A 19,589-nucleotide genomic window follows, 5' to 3' on the forward strand; every position below is an offset into this window, starting at 1 on the left:
TCAGAGTTGGGTCTATATACTTATTGATATTATATTCCTGGTTAGCACAAGCTAAGAAATCTATGTACTTTATATTTCCTTGATGTTATAACATGTATAATTTTATTGTCAAAATAACTATTTCAGAAAACAACATTAAATTGTTTTCATTTTCTGCAGATGGCTGATATTTGTACTGTAATTTAACTGTGTGGGGGTTAAAAAAGTTGGCCCTTCCTACAATCCAAAAAATGTTGCCACATAACTAAATCCAGGCAGCAATTTTGTTTCTAGCAAAATGTATTAAGCAAAAGAAAATACTACACATTAACTTACTCCTTAAAAGGTAAATTATTATCATAACAATTTAATAATGCATTGCATTTAAACAGCATCTTTTATTATTCTTATATTACTTGCATTTGTTTATTTGTTTATTCCATATTTATATATGTCTACATTTATTTATGTTATGTTTGTGTACGAGTAGCACCTTATCACTAAAGCAAATTCCTCGTACATGTAAAATACTACTTGGTAATAAAACTCTTTCTGATTCTGATTATTTTCAGTCCTACCAGGCTGGACATGCAGACTGCCAAAATATGTATCCCCGTCCATAACACACAGATGACAGCCTACCATCAAGTATTTAATTTTGTGTATATTCACATCATGACTAATAACAGGGGTGATTATGGAGAAGTTTCTATTTTCCTGGCAAAAGTTGTAGTGGGATACAAATTGTTTCAGACTGTATTTTCAACCCGCCATAAAATAAATTCTAAAAAGAAAAATCTATCGAGCACATCACTTTTTTCTTTGTTAAACGACATCGCTGAGAGATTCATATCAAAAGGATGAATGCATGGGAGGATGTGAGCAAAGATGTGCGGCACAGGCGGCTGTCACCAATTGGCGAAACCCGATGGTGGGCCAAAGACGCTGCGCTTACAACAGTGTTTGGGAAGTTTGGGGATCCAGAGGGATGTCTTTACATTAATCTTGTTGTTACACTCAAGACCCTGCGATGCGTGCAAATTCCGATGCTTATGCAGAGGCTCTGCTGAAATACCAAACCATCCTCACTGTCCAGACATTTTTACGCATCTTCCAACAAACAACTCCACTTTCCAAGTATTTAAAAACAAGTGGAAAGGATTTGCTCACGGCATCGCTTTGTCACAAGCAAACATGACAATATGAAAAAATATGCAAGGGATTTTAAGAGGGTAAAGGCAGCAACAGATGCATTTGTGCAATGGGCCAATAGAGAATTAAATGTGTGTGAGACAGACACAGAGGTGGAACACACGCTGCCAAACCGGAGACCAAAGAAGACAAAAAGGATGCCAGGCGAGTTATGTGATGATACAGCCATATCAGATGCTGACAGCAAGTATGAGGTACAAGTGCACAATGTCATTCTGGATTCCATCATTGAAAGTATTTCCCAACGTTTTGCTAAAAACAGAGAACTGTACACAGATTTTGCCCTGCTTGATCCCCAGAACTTCAATGGCTTGAAATGTAACGGTGTACCTGCAGGTGCAGTCAGTGCCCTGAGCGCCAAACTGATCAGGCTCGATAGCAGAGCAACTCCCGAGGCCTTACAGGCTGAACTACTTAGCCTGGCCACGCACTGGGACAAGCTGAAGTGATGAGAGATGAGTACTGAGGATGGAGATGATGAGCAGACCCCAGATGAAGAATCAGATGTTGTGAACACAACATGCCAATCTTGCAGAAAGTGTCCCTTCTGTTGTTATTATGTCCTACAAAGGCATAACCTGCTCACTGACTCCTACCATCTAATCAGACTGTGATACAAGCTTCTGTTAACTCTGTCTGTGACACAAGTTGCATCTGAGTGAAGCTTTTCTACGTTAAAATTCACAGGAGCACCTTGAAAACTTTATGTTGATGGCAATCGAAAAGGAGACTCTGGTTTCTTTGGACACGGATTGCATCATTAAAAGGGTGGCAGAGAAGAGAGCGCTGATGCAACGGCTGCTGATTTAATAAGGTAGGACATGCTTCTTTTTATCATGTATTTTATTGTGGTTTGGTCATAACTGATTGGTCATGGTGCTTTATCTTTCTTAATCAGGTGTGTTGTGTGCGTCTGGCCGCTACGCCACGCGCGTGTGTGCTTGTGTTTTTGGTCGCTGTGTCATGCTCGCGTGTGCGTGTGAATGTGTGTGTATAGACTGCAGTCTATGCGCCTTGCCGTGTACGCCTACAGTGTGAGAGTCATTGCTGCCTTGTATGGTGTCTCAGTGGGGAAAATGTCCAGATTCAGGGGACGTTTTTTTTTTTAACGTCATCACTTTGTTGGGCCGGTGAAAACCACATTGCCAGGGCCGAATTTTGGTCCCAATCCAGACCTGGCATCTTGTGACCAATTTAAAGTTTAAATCAAGTCTGTAGCTGAAAGTGTGCTGAACTAGTACCCTTACAGAGTTGAGTAGGGATGAGGAGGATTTAATCCTTCTCTCCATTCACCTACAAATTTTTCCTGGAAAATCTTGAATATTTTGGAAATGATTCAAGGTATCAATAAGAAAAGTTCTACCCCTCTATTCATTGAGCTGAACTCAACATTGACTCAGCGTTCACTCGAAATAAAACCGCCTTTAATCATCTGTTGTAGCTGATGTGAATGTGAAACAGGCAGAGCTGAAGAAAGTGCATGATCAGCAAAACATCTGACTGGATAATTAAGCTTTAAGAAGTTGTCATTAATTGTATAATGTTTTTTAAATTAGCTGCATTTTACTCACATTTCACGTTAATAGCTCAAATCCAGATGTCCTCCCCAGATCATTCACAGCTGCACAGTAATACTTTCCAGAGTCAGAGGACTGGATGGAGCTGAAGACAAGCTGTGGTTCTTTACCGAGAGGATGATGGTTTTGATTTCCATTCTCCTTGTACCAGGTGTATTTAGCTGCTGGGTTAGCATCACTGCTGCAGGTCAGAGTCACTGAACTGCCCTCCACTATCTCAGCAGAGGGACTCACTGACACAGAGGGAAGCTTTGGAGCATCTGGAGGAGAAAACATGAACACATTTAACATTTAATTTCAAGATGAGGTTGAGTTTTCACAGTGGAGCATTATTTCATTTCGGTGGTGCAGCTTGATTTCCTCGTGTATCAGAAACAGCATGGGTTTCTGTTACCATGGATACAAGTTGAACACTTTGATACATTAAAGATACAAGAACAGATAATCAGGGAATTTCTCTGATGATGCACAAGTTTGATCTGATCCAGAGAATTTAAAAAGTCTAATTACAAGATAAATCTTGTTTTAATACATTTTCATTGTGAGTTATTTTACAGTTTAATTTTGCAGTAAAGACGAGGAATAAAAACTAATTATGCAACATGTCTACAATCTCATGGGGAAATGATTTGGTTTTCATCCAGTTCTACAATGAATCACTAAATACCACTGAGTTACATGCAGTTAATGTGCAGTACAATAGGTTAAAGGCTCCACCAGATGGTGTCATGTCAGTGGAAGACTGGATGTAAACTCACACACTGAAGGAGAGCGGGACTTCTCATATCCTCCTACAGCACAGGAAAAACTGCCTGTAGGGTAAAAGGATACTGAATAAGAGTAAGATGTTTGTCCCCAAATGTTCTGTCCATTCTTGTACCAGATGTAGTAATGATGACCAGAAGACAACTGCTGTGACACTTCAGCTCTGCCCAGTTAGAAGACTCCTGTAATCTGCTCACCTGCACCTGGAGATCTGAATATGTGAATAAGGAACAAAAATCTTCACTTTAGACTGAACTGTCAACATAGAAACACAGTAACCTTCATAAGATGTTGAACATTTGGAACTAAATAAATAAATATTCAGATGAAAATGTTACCTGTGACAGACAGAGTGACTCCAGGTGAACCAGTATATTTCCCAAGTTCTTGGTTTGTTATGAACCTGAACTTGTACTCAGCTGAGTCGCTCTCTCTCAGGTCTGTCTCTCAGAGTGCAGTAGTTCATATCACAGTTATACTCCACACGACCTGAATACTCTGACTTTGTTTTCAGATCTACAGCATCATCACCTTTAAACCAGAATGTTTTCTCAACTGTAAAATGGTAATTGTTTGTGGTTGGGTATCTGTAGGTGCAGTATATGTACACTGTTGATCCTTTGAAGGCACAGATCTCAGTATAAGTGTACGTCACTCCCCAGCCATTCTGACTCTGTACCACTGGAACACAGAGCACATCAGAAACAATCAACATTAATAACTTCATTTAACAATCAGACAAAGTGGACAAACAGAAAATTAATAAAATGACATTTTACTCTCTTTTCTGGGATAGAGCAGCAGAACAGTGGTACATAAAATACTCAGTTGTTCTGTATCATTCTTCTCACAGCACTTCCTAACTCCTGTTCTAATTACTTAATGCTTTATGACTTTTGATGTTATTTCTGAATGAAACCAGGGTGAACAGAGAGAAGTCTAAACACAACGTCTTGCTCAGTTATACACAGTCAGTGCAAAGGAAGATGTACACATGCTTTCTACAGTTCATCTCTATGTGCACTGAGGCAGGACATCATCCAGTCTGAAGGTGCAGTGAAGTGAACAGGAAAGTATCAGACCTGTGACCTTTAATGCAGTTTACTGACCGGGATAAGAGGAGAAATATAAATTATTAGAGAGTCTGTGCTTTTCTTGGTCAGTTCTCTCTCTTCACTCTGCGGTCAGGTTGCTGCAGAGTTAAGTGTGAAAGCTAAAAATAAATGCAGCGCACTGAGGTGTGGGAGAGTTTCTAGCAGCTAAACATAAGACGCAGAAAACTGGTATCAAGATCTCTGACTTTAGCACCCGCTGAATGAGGGTAAATTGTTGGCAGATCGTCAGACCATCCGCCATTTTGGCAGACAGAGAAAACGTTCAACAGAAAGACACGTGTAGTAAGTTTAGTGTAGCCTATTATGGTGATCGGTACACACCCCTGCCTCACACACAAGACACACAGAGCAGTCAGCTCAGGTAATATCTGTGGCGGTGTTTGAACCAAACTCAGCAGTGGAAGAGGCCCAGTCCCTCCTGAGTGACAGCCGGTGAGCTTACCAGCAGCACCGGTCAGACAACAGGAGGGAACTCCGGTGTTGATGGAGAATCATAAGCTTGTCAATCAGAGACAAGAGACATCACTCGGTTTTATTTTTGTTGGCCAACTTTTGTATTGAAAGGAGTATTTTTTATTTGCTTGTTGGGATCCAGAAGAAGACGTTTTTATTGAGATAAGGACCCATTCATTGGTGGTTTAACTGAGTGTTAGGTTTCCTGTCATCTGTAAGGTTACCTTTGAAATATCAGGCTGTTAGTGATTGTTAGGTTAAGTGAAATTAATGTCATGTACTAAAAGACATGCACAATGTTTTTTGTGTTTAAAATTCGAATAACATTATTTACATTACAATATGCCTAAATGCGCAGAATGTTCATTTAGGTTATCTTGGTGCATTTCTAAATTGACAGATACAATTTCTGTGTGTTAGACAAAAATACCTGCTTGTCACAGTGGCAGGCAGTAAAGAAAGTTATTTTTGGACCTTGCTGCTGTCAACACAGAGCACAGAAACATCACACTGAGGTCAGACAGTACAAAAGGAACTAGCAGGAGTTGCAGATGAAGATATGAGAGAAGTTTTGTCAGTATGACTTCACTGTGTGAGACCAGTAGGCCTATCTCTCTAAAACCTTCACCGTGATAAAAGTAGCTTCAAATAGGAACTATTTGAAGTCTCTGTTTCCGGTTTACACTTTCTTGTCTAATTATACAAGTTGGATAATGGAACAAGCCGACGCTTTGGTGCGTTAAATTGCATTGCACGTCTTCATTCAATGCGACAATAACACAGCATAGTGCTAACATCGTTTAGGCAGCATCAGCTCTGGAAAAATGAACTCACACTGTTCAATATACATTTGCATTTGTGCAAGCAGGACAATGAAATTAGGAAATACCCCCTAAACTGGCTGTTTTCATCATACAGTGTGAACAACTGATCCTGATACTTTCTGATCCACTTATTTTCACATCTGACCTTCAGCCTACTTTTACAAGACATACATTTCCCAGATTCCCCTGTTTTAATGCAATGAATATAAGTTTAGATATTCAGTACCTGACACAGAGAGAAGGAAGACGACAAATCCACTCGCTGCTGCAGTTAAACTCATAGCTGCTCCTCTCATCTCTCTGTGTGGCTTCAGAGACAATAAAACATGTCAGCAGATAAAATAATTTACAAGGCAGATATACAGTATCACTCACATCAATAAACAATTGTACTTACAATGAAGAAGGGCGTTGTCTTTAAAGAAGCCTTCCTCTGTGTCAGCAAGCAGAACACGGATATCAGGCTGTTAAACTACTAGATTTCCTTCCTCTTTAGATTATTAATACTCATGATGAGCCAAATGCCAGTTAACACCAACATCAAAATAAAGAAGTAACGATTTGCAAACTAAGAACTTAATAAGAGAGAATAAGAAAATATTGTTATGGCCTGTTGGTATTAAACCTGTTTGCTGCTTCCCACTGACACAAGAAAAGAGAAAACACAACAGACAGGCGTGAAAGTTGGTTTCATGCATCACTTGACACGTCTAGTGCATCTTTAGACAGTGAAATAACCTTTATACCAGTATGAGTTCAAAGAGATGGACTGCAGCAGTATGGGATGCAAAAAGTCACGTGCTGAGCTCAGTGTTTATTCAGTATTGAGAAACATGTAAGAAAAGTAGATCAGAAACAATGAATTAAATTTTGCAGCTCTCTCACTCACAGTCATTGTGACTCTGTGTCACTGTAACACAGAGCACATCTGACAAGATGCTGCTGGAGGTAAGACAGAAAATATGTCTTCTTGTAATTTGGGTGAAGTGACTCTTTGAAACAGGCAGTGGAGGGAGCTCTCAGAGTGAGGAAGCCTGAATGTGCCACAACAAAGGTTCACCACTAGAGGGCAGTGAAACATCACAGATCCTGAATCAGGACGCTGAAACATTTTACCATCCATCACTGATTGTTAGGTCAAATTGAAGTTTACTTTTGGGGCAGTTAATTATTAGTGCCAGTAGTTACAGGAAGCGCAGGGTATATAGTGTTGTTCATAGCAAAATGAGACAATCGAATCTGAAAATTGGTAAAGTCTTTGTTAGGCCTCCAACTAAGGATTATTTTTACTGTTGATTAATTTTTTTGATTATTTTCTTGATTAATCGAGTTGTTCATTGGTTTACAAAATATCTGAAAATGTTGACCAGTATTTCCCAAAGCCAAGATAATGTTTTCAAATGTCTTGTTTTTTTTCATATTCAGTTCACTGTCATAGAGGATAAAGAAAGCAGAAAATATTCATGCTTAAGAAGCTAGAATCAGAGAATATTGACTTTTTTATTCTTAAAAAATTACTCAAACTAATGAATGGATTATCAAAATAGTTGGCAATAAATTTAATAGTTGGCAATTAATCATTGCAGCTCCAGACTGTGTGTTACTTTCAGCCTGTCCACCCCATTATCCCCAGGTCAGATCTACCGGTGTGCATTTCTCTCTAACACCACAGTGTATTTTCTTTGCTGCTTATCACTGAGAGTCACCAAAGTTAGAAAGTTGATGCTCATTGTGGCTCTATAAAGACACACAGCCCTGAAACTGTAAGATGCAACTTTTAACTAATTGACTGATGAAAATGGCTTCAAAAACTCACTTTACCATGAAGATAAACTTGAGCATGACAAATACTCTCAATTCCATATTTTCCTGATACTTACTGACAGTACACCAATATTGTTACTTCACAGCTGTATTACATTAGTTAATACACATACACTCACTGACGATATGGATAATCAGGTAAGTGTTAGTGGTTTTACTTTTACACTGTTATTCTTTCATGCAAAAAAGTAATAAAAAATATTCTTAACATGTTGATTTGTGGGTTTTTTAACCTGTCCTGTCCAGCAGTCTGTTACACATTATGAAGAGCTGGATGTTGTGATAGACAGATTATTATTGAAACTATTGGTTTGTTGTTCTTACCATCATTTTAACTTCTGTAACGAACTTGCTGAATGAAGGCTCATGGAAGCTCTTAATGAAGGGCTTTTGCTCTGAAAAGCTTCAAATTAAGTGAACCTCGACCTGCTCTGCTTCTATGAATGACCCCAAACAATTTAAGTGGACTAAATTGACATTTACAGCTGAAATGAATGTTCCTGAATTCCTCTTCATTAAACTGTCTGTGCATCTTTATATCAGCAACATCCCAAATCATAATAATCTGTTACACTGTGGCACATTTCATCCTCACAGTGACAAGAACTGACAGTGTGAGCAATAAGCCAAGGCAAGATTTTATTTGTCTGGTAAATTAAATAATATTATGGAAAATAAGCAGAAAAGCTGAAATGCACACAGAAGCTCCTCATGAGTCAATAAGTTATTTCTTAGGGATAATTTCAAAATAACAGTTTCAATAACAACTTTATTCCTCACATTCCTGACATAACTAACTAATATAACAAACTCTGCAGGAAATAATAAGCTTACATAATTTAATCATGTCAAACATCACCTGTCTATCGGCTGACAGGTCATCATGATTCAGTTCAACCTGCTAACACCACCATGTTGTCCTACTTTGTCTGAAGTCTGAAATCTGAAGTCGGCCTGTTTTATTGGATGCAGGAGGCTCTAACCTGACTGGACTTCACACCATGTCTTCCTGCTGCTCTGTGTCTTCTGTCTGTGCTGCAGTGACGCCCTTCAAGTCTGAGACGTTCTCATACGCAGGATCAGAGTCTAACTGATGGGAGAGACGACAAAATGAAGCTCAATGTACCTCTTTTATGAAACCTGCATATAATTAGATTCTATCCAAAATGTATTTAATCACATTTACAAGTAAATTATTTGCTGAAATAGTGTTATGACAAAATGCCTTCCTGGTTTCTACTCAGCAAGTTGCATTTTAACCTTAATCTCCCCACTTTTCATCATATGGTGGATTAAGATGTCTGATGTGTACATGTGTAAGTGAAGTGAAAAACGTACCTGCCACAACAGTCAAATGTAAAGTGAAGTTAAGACGTCCTCTTTTGTTCTGGGCTTCACACTAATATTTGTGTTCAGGTCTGATGTCAGTGATGGTGAAGTTCTGTCCTGACGGAGTTATGACGTCCTCGTGTAGATGTTACAATTTGCAACACAAATTTAACTATTTGTATTTACTACATCAGAGGACTGTGGCTGTTCCCCTTCGAGGGAACTCTAACTGCGTCGGTTACGACACTATGGGAACGCCTCTAGGCGAAGCAGGTCTGAACGTGAATGAAATCACTCCAATCCTATTGGCCTGTTGCTAGAATGGTAAGGTGTGACGGAATAACCGGAGGAGTATAAAGCACACCTGTACACACTCATCATTAGCTTTTTTCTATTCAGCAGGCGCTCTGTATGTTGTTTGAAGAAAGCTCCAGTCCTACAAGCAGTGTGTCTTACCTGAAGAAGAAGTCTACCAGCATGTCCGGCAACCAGATGTACAGAAGGTGTGTTTTTTCTTGCCCTCGGTACATCACGGATGGAGATTCTCATGAGATGTGTGTCTCATGTTTGGGGATGGAGCACGCCCGGGCAGCTCTCGAGGGGGCTGCCTGCGCCCGTTGCGAAGCCCTTTCCATGCGGGTACTGAGGTACAGCATGGCTCTCTTTCCGAGGATGGCCGGATGTGTTTTCCCGGTGGCGCGGGCCCTGCGGCCGCTGAGGCGGCCCGGCGGCTTCACTCATGGGGTTCACAGCGTGATCTGTCGGAGGATTTCGGGACGGCTGAGGCTTTTTCCCGACCTTCATCCGCTGGCTCCGACGCTTCCTTTCCTCGTTCGGGAGCCCGTTCTCGGCTTCTCCCGTTCGCGGTTTGGATCCGGAGACGCTGCAGCAATCCGACTCCGAGGAGGCGGGGCGTGCTCAGCGCAGTGGACGATGACTTCCGGGTGTCGGGGCGGCGTCATCTGGCCGCGCCCGACTATGACGTGCTGCTGGAGGTGGTGACTAGAGCCGTGGCTAAGCTCAACATCAACTGGCCGAAAAAAAAAAAAAAAAACAAAAACAGAAAAGAGGAGCAGACACCACAGGCTAGTGGTAGCTTGATGAAAGGTTTCTTAAGCACCACACGCCACCTCCACGCCGGTCTCTGCCATTCTTTCCTGAAAAGAAAGTACATGATGAACTGAGTAATCATGGGGCAGACCCTTCTCTACATGGCTTTCCACACCCCGATCACTGAACTACAGTAATGTGATGGGGGTTAGGGACCGTGGTTATGGGAGGATGCCTCGGGTGGAGGATGAGCTTGCGAGCTATCTCTCCCCTCGACTTGCGTCCTCCCTGGAGAAGCCGGCGTTACCATCCAAACCATGTCGCACCACATCCACGCTCGTGGGGAAGGCGTACATGGCAGCGGGCCAGGCAGGTGCGAGCTTGCACACCACGGTGCTTCAAGCCTACCAAGCCAACCTGCTACAGGAGATGGTTCAGAGGGGGGGTCCCTCCGAGGAAGATCTGGCGGAGCTTCGCAGAACCACGAAGCGTTAGACGCAGTGCGAAGCGTTCCGCCAGTACCTCCCTCGCCGGTCTGGACCCAAGGCAGCTGAGGCTGCCAGGCGTAGGTCCCTTCCCTCTACGAGCTCCTACGGAGAGGAGAGGAAGCAGAGTGTCGCTTCTCGGGGGCCCCCCGAGGAGCTGGGGCAGCGAGACGGCGCTCTCACCCTCAGCCGTCTGAGAGATGCGATCTGAGGACCGTCATCCAGTCCCGACGGAGCTCAGGGAAGACCGGGGTAGGGGAGTCTTTCTCCCCTCCCGCACCCCCCCACCCCCCCCGGAGGCCGACCGAGGTCCCCTCCACCGTGGCAACAGGTGATGTTATCCCGCCGTTTACACGTTCAGGACGCACCTGCCACCATCGAGTCCGCGCCGTACTGCCTGCCCCGAGGGTCTGCAGGCGGACGGCATCCCGACTCACTCACCGTGGATCTTCGGCGGTTCCCCCCTGCCGTTCTGGGGCTTCAGGGGTCCACCAGAAGATCACACGAGACACTGACCACCAGACCCGAGGGGCTGGTTCCGTTGGCAGACTTTGCAGACGCTTGGCGGAGCCTGACGAACATTTCTCCGCGGGTCCTGCGCACTGCCATAGATGGGTATCGACTACAGTTCAAAACCCGCCCTCCAAATTCAACAGAAGAGAGGGGGTGGTTTGGACTGTGGTCCGCCCGGAGCAAGGTCCGGTGTTGGGACAGGAAGTTTGTACTCTGCTGAGGAAAGGGGCCGTGGAACGTGTCTCCCCCCCCAGACAGAGACGCTGGTTCTACAGCCGGTACTTCATAGTCCCCAAGAAGGACGGAGGGCTGCGTGCCCTATTTTGGATCTGCGGGTTCTGACCGGTCTCTGAGGAGATTCAGGTTAAAGATGCTCATCATCCCCGCCACCGTGACGCACATCCAATCTGAGGATTGGTTCGTCACGATAGATCTAAAGGACGCCTATTTCCAGGTCTCCATCCGTCCTTCTCACAGGAAGTTCCTGAGGTTTGCCTTCGGGGGTGTGGCTTACCAGTATCGGGTTCTTCCATTCGGCCTGGCACTTCCCCCCTAGCACATTCACCAAGTGTATGGATGCAGCACTGGCCCCGCTGAGGCTCCGGGGCATCCGGATTTCAACTTCATCGACGACTGGCTCATCCTAGCCCAGTCTCGAGAGTTGGCGGTTCGGCATCGAGATGTCGTTCTGGCTCCGAGTGGCATATCAACTGTCTCGAGATGTTGGCGGTGTTCCAGGCTCTAAGGAGTTTCCTGCCCGATCTCCAAGGCTACCACGTCCTGGTTCATTCCGAGGAGAACAACACAGCGGTGGTGGCCTATCTGAATCACCAGGGCGGTCTGCGCTCGCGCCCTCTGGACAGACTGGCGCGTCAGATCCTCCTGTGGTCCCAGCAGAGGTTACTATCGCTCAGGGCGATGTATCTCCTGGGGACGCAGAATCAGGGAGCAGACCTGCTGTTGAGGCAGGGGCTGAGGCCCGGGGGAATGGAGACTTCACCCTGAAGTGGTGGAGCTCTTGTGCGAAGAGTTCGGCCCCATAGACGTGGATCTGTTTGCGTCTCAAGAGACTACGCACTGCCCGCTATGGTTTCTCTCGTTCCTCCAGCCCTGTTGGGTCTGGACGCCATGGTACATTCGTGGCCGAGGCTACGTCTGTACGCTGTTCTGGAGCGGGTCCGCCAGGACTATGTCGGCCTACTGCTCGTAGCCCCGTTCTGGCCAACCCGGGTGTGGTTCTCGGACATCATGTCGCTCCTGGACGGCTCGCCGGGGCGCGGGTCCCTCTGAGGAGAGACCTGCTGTCCCAGGCGCAGGGCCGGGTTCTTCACCCTTGCCCCGCCATATGGCGGCTGTGGGTCTGGCCCCTGAGGGGGCACAGTACCTAGAGGCGGGTCTAACAGTCGGAGCAGTCGAGACCCTCCTGAGCTCCAGGGCCCCGTCCACATGGAGGATGTACGGCCTGAAGTGGAGTGTTTTCTCCACTTGGTGTAGGGAGCGGTCGGTGGACCCTGTTACCTGCCCGGTGGTTCAGGTACTTGAGTTCCTCCAGGACCGGTTCTCTGCTGGTCTTTCCCCTTCCACCCTCAAGGTGTACGTGGCAGCTATTTCATCTTTCCACACCCCTCTGAGGGAGGGGTTCTTGGGGAAACTTCCCTTGGTTGTACTTTTCCTCCGTGGTGCCCGGAGGATGAGACCTGCGACTCGGTCCAAGGTTCCCACTTGGGATCTGGCAGTGGTTCTTGGGGCGTTGGCTGAGGCCCCCTTCAAACCCCTGGAGTCAGCTGAGGCTAAGCACTTGACCCTCAAGATGGCCTTTCTCCTTGCTATCACCTCTCTGAGGAGGGTGGGGGAGCTCCAAGCGCTTTCGGTTTCCCCGCAAAGCCTGGAGTTTGCCCCGGGGAATATTAGGGCTATCCTGCACCCTCGTTCAGGATACATCCCTAAAGTGCCTTCTTGTGCGGCAGGGTCCACAGTGCTGCAGGCATTTCATCCTCCACCTCATGTGACGGCGGAGGACGGGAGACTTCATCTGCTCTGCCCTGTCAGAGCACTGAGTATTTACACTCTGAGGTCCTCCCGTTGGAGGAAGGCTGACCAGCTGCTAGTGTGTTTTGGGTCCCCCAGGGCCGGGCTCCCTGCATCCAAACATACTATTAGCAACTGGATTGTTCAGACTATTTCCCTGGCCTATCAGGTGCGCGGTTTGCCTTCACCTGTGGCTGTGAGAGCTCATTCTACCAGAGGCAAGGCGGCCTCTCGAGCCCTCCTTTCCGGGGCCGCTTGCAGGATGTTGTTTAGCGGCTGGCTGGGCCACTCCGCACACATTCATTCAGTTTTACAGTCTTGACCTTCCTTTTGGCACCTGGCACTCGTGCGCTCTCCTCTTAGTCGTGCCACTTTATTGCACACAGGGGCAGGCGGGGTTTTCGGCACGGTTTAGTGGGTATCTCATTCCCATAGTGTCGTAACCGACGCAGTTCGAGTTCCCTCGAAGGGGAACGTCTCGGGTTACGTATGTAACCCTGGTTCCCCGAGAAGGGGAACGAGAGACTGCGTCGGCCCGCCGCACCTCTCTCCCCGCCTGAAGCGCCTGCTTCATAGTTTAAGCTAATGATGAGTGTGTACAGGTGTGCTTTATACTCCTCCGGTCATTCCGTCACACCTTACCGTTCTAGCAACAGGCCAATTGGATTGGAGTGATTTCATTCACGTTCAGACCTGCTTCGCCTAGAGGCGTTCCCATAGTGTCGTAACCGACGCAGTCTCTCGTTCCCCTTCTCGGGGAACCAGGGTTACATACGTAACCCGAGACGTTAGTTTAGTTCACATGCAGTTCTTCTATTGACTGTGACAGACTGAAATTGTCCCCTGCACACAGATGTTGTCACTTTGTTAAGCTTCTCCTGCTGGACTGAAACTCCAGCATGTTAGTGTCCAGTCCATTGTGCGCCTGCCTGTTTTACTTGTAACCTCTTAAAATGAAGCAATATGTACTCCCATTTTGTGGCCTCAGTGTAGATATGACTTGTGAGCATTTCATGTTTTTATTTTAGGCAAAACAAAACATTACAGAACAAAGGAGATGGACCACAATAAAAAGGAATTAAAAAGGAAGCAAGACAGACAACTGTAATGAGATGTAATATAATGGAGCGGAAATAACCGGAAATAATCACCGAATTTAAAAACTGGAATAATGGAACTGGTAAAAAAAAAAAGAGGTCAGTAACAATGTGGTGAAAATAAACTGTTTACACAGATAAGAGAGACGTGCACATTATGGGATCTAAAATATGGCTCTTGACTACAATCTAGTGACAACAGAAGGAAATTACAACTAGATTACCTAAATCATGTTCCTCTCTCCTCTTTCTCTGTCTCCCAATGAGCTTTTAAATAGCAACTTTTATACTACAATTAAATAAAACAAATATTAATTACAGGCTTACCTCCTATTAGATATCTGATACAGTACTACAGAGATAAAGTATGTCTGAAGCTATACTGTAGAAGAATTAGGAAAATGTTTGCTAGGTCTAAATTAATCTTTAATAAGGTTAAAATGTATCCTGCAGAGTTTTTTTTTTTGATCACTAGCGTTATGGAGACATGGTTTTACAAGTGGGTTCTAGTTTTGTTTAGCAGGTATAATGTTTATCATATTCACCATGTTAGTTGTGTTTGTTTCTAACATTTGTTAATTGGCACTAAACAGAAAGTACAGCTGAGGCTGCTGGGAATGTCATTAGTTTTTCAGGTATTTGGTCATAAACCAAAGAAGCAAATAACATATTTCATGGCAATCCATCCAATAGTTGTCAAGACATGTCACAAAAAACTAAAATGACTTGACTGACTGGTTCTGGTGCAGGGTTAAAGTCGGGATCACCAAAGTCAGTAGGATGCATCCTCTGGGAACCATAAATGTCAGTAAAAAATAGTTGTTGAACTATTTCAGTCTGGACTCTGCAAAGTGGTAGACCAACTGACTGCAAAACTAACTAACCAACCACAGACTAACTTTGCCATCCCTAGAGCCTAGCACATTTAAAAATGACAGAAAGCACAGATTAGACGTTCCGGTTGCGTTCAGCACTTTTGTTGACTGTACTGTACAATGCAGCTGGATCGTCCTCAGTTTCCTGACTTCTGGTCCTGAGAAAAAAAGATAAAGATATAGTATTAACTCAAACTGCTGTGAAAATATTGTGAGCCAGGTTCAGGTGTGATGAAGACGTTTCAAGAGACTGATGAAGGCTTACACAGCACGGTTTAATGAGACTCGGCCGAGGAGATGCAGTGCCGGCACACAACATGTGAACACATGAAATGCCAACACCAAATCTGAAGGGTACTTCCTGTCTGATATTTATCCTTCCTAGACCTACACAGATTCACTAAGTGTCCAAATAAGTGTCCTTTTCTACATAGCCAGTCAGTCTGTAATGAGACAACATAAAGATAATCTTGACCTTGGGTTACCTAACAGATGTATAACAGTGCATCCTTATCAACTCAGCTGCATCAGTCAGCCGACAAGCAGGCAGAGAGGAGAGACAGAGTCTGGCCTACAGTTTTGGAGAGGCCCTGGCTGTCACCTTTGGCTTCCTTTAGCTCAGCAATTGACCCTATCATGACCTGCGGAAACCTGGGTCATAGTACCCTTAAATTCCTTCACAAATACAAACAGTAATAATGAAAATGTAAAGAAAACAAGCAAATGCAACAGGAATGAAAGTGTTAAAATGAAATACTTGATCATCAGCTCCATTAACTGCATGCCATGTTGAGGTTTTAGTGAGGATAATGTTCCTGTGAGAGGAGCTGCTCACCTTGGGGCAGTACTGGCACTGTTAAATTGGACAGCAGCGTACTCAACAAGTTCTTCCTCCTCCTCTTCCTTGTGTCTTCGGGGGACAGCTGGTATGATGTTGGAGTAGACAGGATCTGTCTGGTTATTGGAGAAGTGGAAACTGGCATAATGAAGGTCATCCTGTTCCCTGTCGTCTGGTCTATCTCCAGGCTCAGATGATTGCTTGGAGGATCTATTTTTCCTGGTTAGAATGAATTAAAAACCAAGGAAATAATAATTCATCTGCCAACCTGGCTGCTAACAAGACTCTGGTATTCAATGTAAAATGCATCAGTAAAACAAATCTACTCACCCTATCAGTAGGAGGACAGAGAGCCATATGATAGCCAGGAAAACAGCAGATGTTGTTCCAAAGACTGCTGATTTCCATACTCCTGGGAACACTGGAATAAGACAAAATGACTCATTTGAGTGTGTTCAGATGTTTGGCCACATAGTGTGATATAACAAAAATATTTTTCTTTGCACATGTATTATGTATGTTATTTATTTATGAAATAGTAGAAGATGTTTTGCCATCTTAAAAGACACATTACATTACACAATGTCCTCCTGTATCCCCAAGCTCTCCCTGGCCAGCAGGAAGACTTAACCCCTTTACTGTCTCCCTGGTCTGTCCTATGACCTTCTCTCAGTCACATGTGCATGGCTAAATCTGGACACCCTGGCATCATCTCAAATCTCTCCTCTAAATGAAAATCTGCCTCATTTTGACAGCTTGAATCAATGACTTTAGCTTTCCTAATTTTTGTGAACAGAATAACAACTAGTGCGAACAAAGCTGCAGTATTTTTCTGACTTGAAATTCACTTTGCCTGTTTGTTTGGTATTTTAGTGCAAATGTTGCAGGTGAGGTGCAAACAACTGGGAGTTTCTAATAAGGCAGTGCAAAGCTCAGTTACTCTGAACTGTATTCCACTTCACCCAGCCCTTTTGTACAATGTGTCTCGGCTCCTATAAGAACTAAAACAGGGGAAAACAGCCACAAGATCGAGGAAGAACACCAACACTACAGGGGATACGGAAAAGAAGATCTAACGCAGCAACATTGTGATTCCATACGTGTCTGGAATATCAGAGAAACTCAGGAGGATTTTCAGCAAACACCACATCCCTGTGTTTCTTAACCCAAGAACACGCTAAGATTCTGGTTCACCCTAAAGACCGCACACCCAAATACGAGAAAAGCAATCTAGTGTATGCGGTCCAATGCAGTGAGCAATGCACAGATCTGTATATTGAGGAAACTAATCAACCACTAACAAACACATGGCTCAACACTGAAGGGCCAAATCCTCAGGTCAGATCCCAGCAGTTTACCTACATCTGAAGGATAAAAGTGCACATTTTAGACAGAGAGGATGGTCGGTTTGAAAGAGGTGTGAAGATATTCATTTACACCCGGGTTGAGAAGCCGTCGCTTAACAGTGGAGGGGGTCTGCGACACCACTTGTCCCCCATTTACAATGCTGTCCTTTCATCCCCTTCCCAGGAAACTTAACAAACGTTCACTTTTGGCCTCAGGTGAGGATGCCAACGATGGTCATTCAGACTTGGCCTCAGGTCGCTCTAATGACCATAATGACTGTTATTACAAATGCCAGGAGCACTAAGAACCAGCAGTATCGATCATCTTGGCAAACGACCCCCACAGAGGTTAAACAGCTGAGTTTCCCTAACTTCTAGTATCTTCAACTAAATCAAGTTGCCCTTGATTTTAACCTTAATCTTCCCACATTTCATCATATGGTGGATTAAGATGTTTACATGTGTAAGTGAACTGAAAACGTACCTGCCACAACAATCAGATGTAAGGTGGAGTTATGACGTCCTCTTCTGTTCTGGGCTTCACAGTAATAATTCCCACTGTGTTCAGCTCTGAAGTCAGTGATGGTGAAGTTCTGTCCTGATGCTTTTGGTGAGTCTTCATTCTCCTTGTACCAGGTGTATTTAGCTGCTGGGTTAGCATCACTGCTGCAGGTCAGAGTCACTGAACTGCCCTCCACTATCTCAGCAGAGGGACTCACTGACACAGAGGGAAACTTTGGAGCATCTGCAGGAGATATTAACATACATTAACTTTAAAATGTTTTTGTTAAACAGTCTTTTGTTGTTGATAGTTCAATCCTAAAGAGAATCATTTATCAGGAAGAAATTAAAGAAAGAAAAACAGATTACATTTCCATTTTTTTTAGATGTTTGATTATTGCTGCTGTCCAGAGTTGCTGTGGTCACAAAAATTCTGAAGACTTTGTGTTTCTTCTGGTGTTTCCTGAACCAATTACACACCTTTATAGTAAAAGCTGATTTCCTTTTTTTCTTTATATTTACTAACTATTTGATAATAATTATTTTGTGGGGAAAGTATCCCTCATTCAAATTGTTGTGGAACTAGTGAGAGAGAAGTATCAAATACATTCCATCAAACTCATTTTTGACAGCTATTTCCGGTCCCGCCCCCACACCGGATGTCTGTATGTAACTGATAAGAGGGGTGTATCCGGTCCCGCCCCAACCGGAAATATGGCTGTATGTAACTGAAAAGAGGGGGTTCATCCTGTCCCACCCCAGCCGGAAATATGTCTGTATGTAACTGATAAGAGTGTTGCGTACATCCTTCCATTGGTGTTTTTCATTGATTTAAAGACTTTATTAAGTAATACAACTTGAATGAATTAACTAGGAGGTGTTTGTGACAATAAATTTATCATTAAAAAGTATAGCAGTGAGTTATAAGTAAAAGGAGGAATCTCCGGGGCCAGCAAAGGATCAGTAGGAGGTTTCTTTGGAATCAAGTCAGTCTTTATTATTAAACAAGTGAAGAATAAATTGAAATAATGACAGCAAAGCAGTAAAATGGTATAACGGTGAGTAAAAATTAAGCAGCATTATAAATTACCTTCAACAGCATGCAGCAAAATAAGAGTGAGTTCCAAAATTAAACTTTGTAAAATCTTTGCTAAAGCTTTGTGTGACAAACTTACCATCATTAAAGAACTAAAGAATAAGATGAAATAATTACAGTAAAATAGTATAACAGTGAGTTAAAATTAAACAGCATTTTTTAATTACCTTCAAAATCTTTGCTAAAGCTTTGTATGACAAACTTACCATCATTAAAGAACTAAAGAATAAGATGAAATAATTACAGTAAAATAGTATAACAGTGAGTTAAAATTAAACAGCATTTTTTAATTACCTTCAAAATCTTTGCTAAAGCTTTGTGTGACAAACTTACCATCAGTAAACAAGTGAAGAATAAATTGAAATAATGACAGTAAAGCAGTAAAATGGTATAACGGTGAGTAAAAATTAAACAGCATTACAAATTACCTTCACAGCATGCAGCAAAATAAGAGAGTGTTCCAAATTACTTTGCTATTGCTTTGTCTTACAAACTTGCCATCATTATCACTCCAAAGCTGTAGCCTAGAGTTTCCATTTAAATTACCTTCAACAGCATGCAGCAAAATAAGAGTTAATATAAGAGAGTTCCAAAATTAAACTTTGTAAAATCTTTGCTAGTGCTTTGTCTTACAAACTTGCCATCATTATCACTCAAAAGCTGTAGCCTAGTCTTAAACTTG

The 19,589-nt window shown here is 43.4% G+C and overlaps 1 protein-coding gene and 1 long non-coding RNA gene across 2 annotated transcripts in view; both read right to left on the bottom strand.

The window, feature by feature from the left end:
• The window catches only part of LOC119892100 (B-cell receptor CD22-like), a gene marked incomplete at its 5' end in the record, with an annotated part of 33,324 nt that extends 29,620 nt beyond the window's left edge, over positions 1 to 3,704 (bottom strand). Inside the window, 2 exons of the mRNA XM_038704235.1 lie at positions 2,779 to 3,028; positions 3,527 to 3,704. Coding sequence (XP_038560163.1) covers positions 2,779 to 3,028; positions 3,527 to 3,704 — 428 coding nt within the window. The remainder of the gene's footprint in view (positions 1 to 2,778; positions 3,029 to 3,526) is intronic.
• Positions 3,705 to 15,261: 11,557 nt separating this feature from the next.
• LOC119899361 lies at positions 15,262 to 16,414 on the bottom strand. Its single transcript, XR_005443818.1, has 3 exons — positions 16,295 to 16,414; positions 15,962 to 16,183; positions 15,262 to 15,284 (listed from the first exon to the last, which is right to left on the bottom strand). It is a non-coding gene; the product is annotated as an uncharacterized LOC119899361 (long non-coding RNA).
• Between the last annotated feature and the right edge of the window lie 3,175 nt (positions 16,415 to 19,589).

This window comes from Micropterus salmoides, unplaced genomic scaffold, assembly GCF_014851395.1.
Source record: "Micropterus salmoides isolate LMB-PRFRI ecotype aquatic unplaced genomic scaffold, ASM1485139v1 Ms_hic_scaffold_1, whole genome shotgun sequence".
Lineage (NCBI taxonomy): Eukaryota > Metazoa > Chordata > Actinopteri > Centrarchiformes > Centrarchidae > Micropterus > Micropterus salmoides.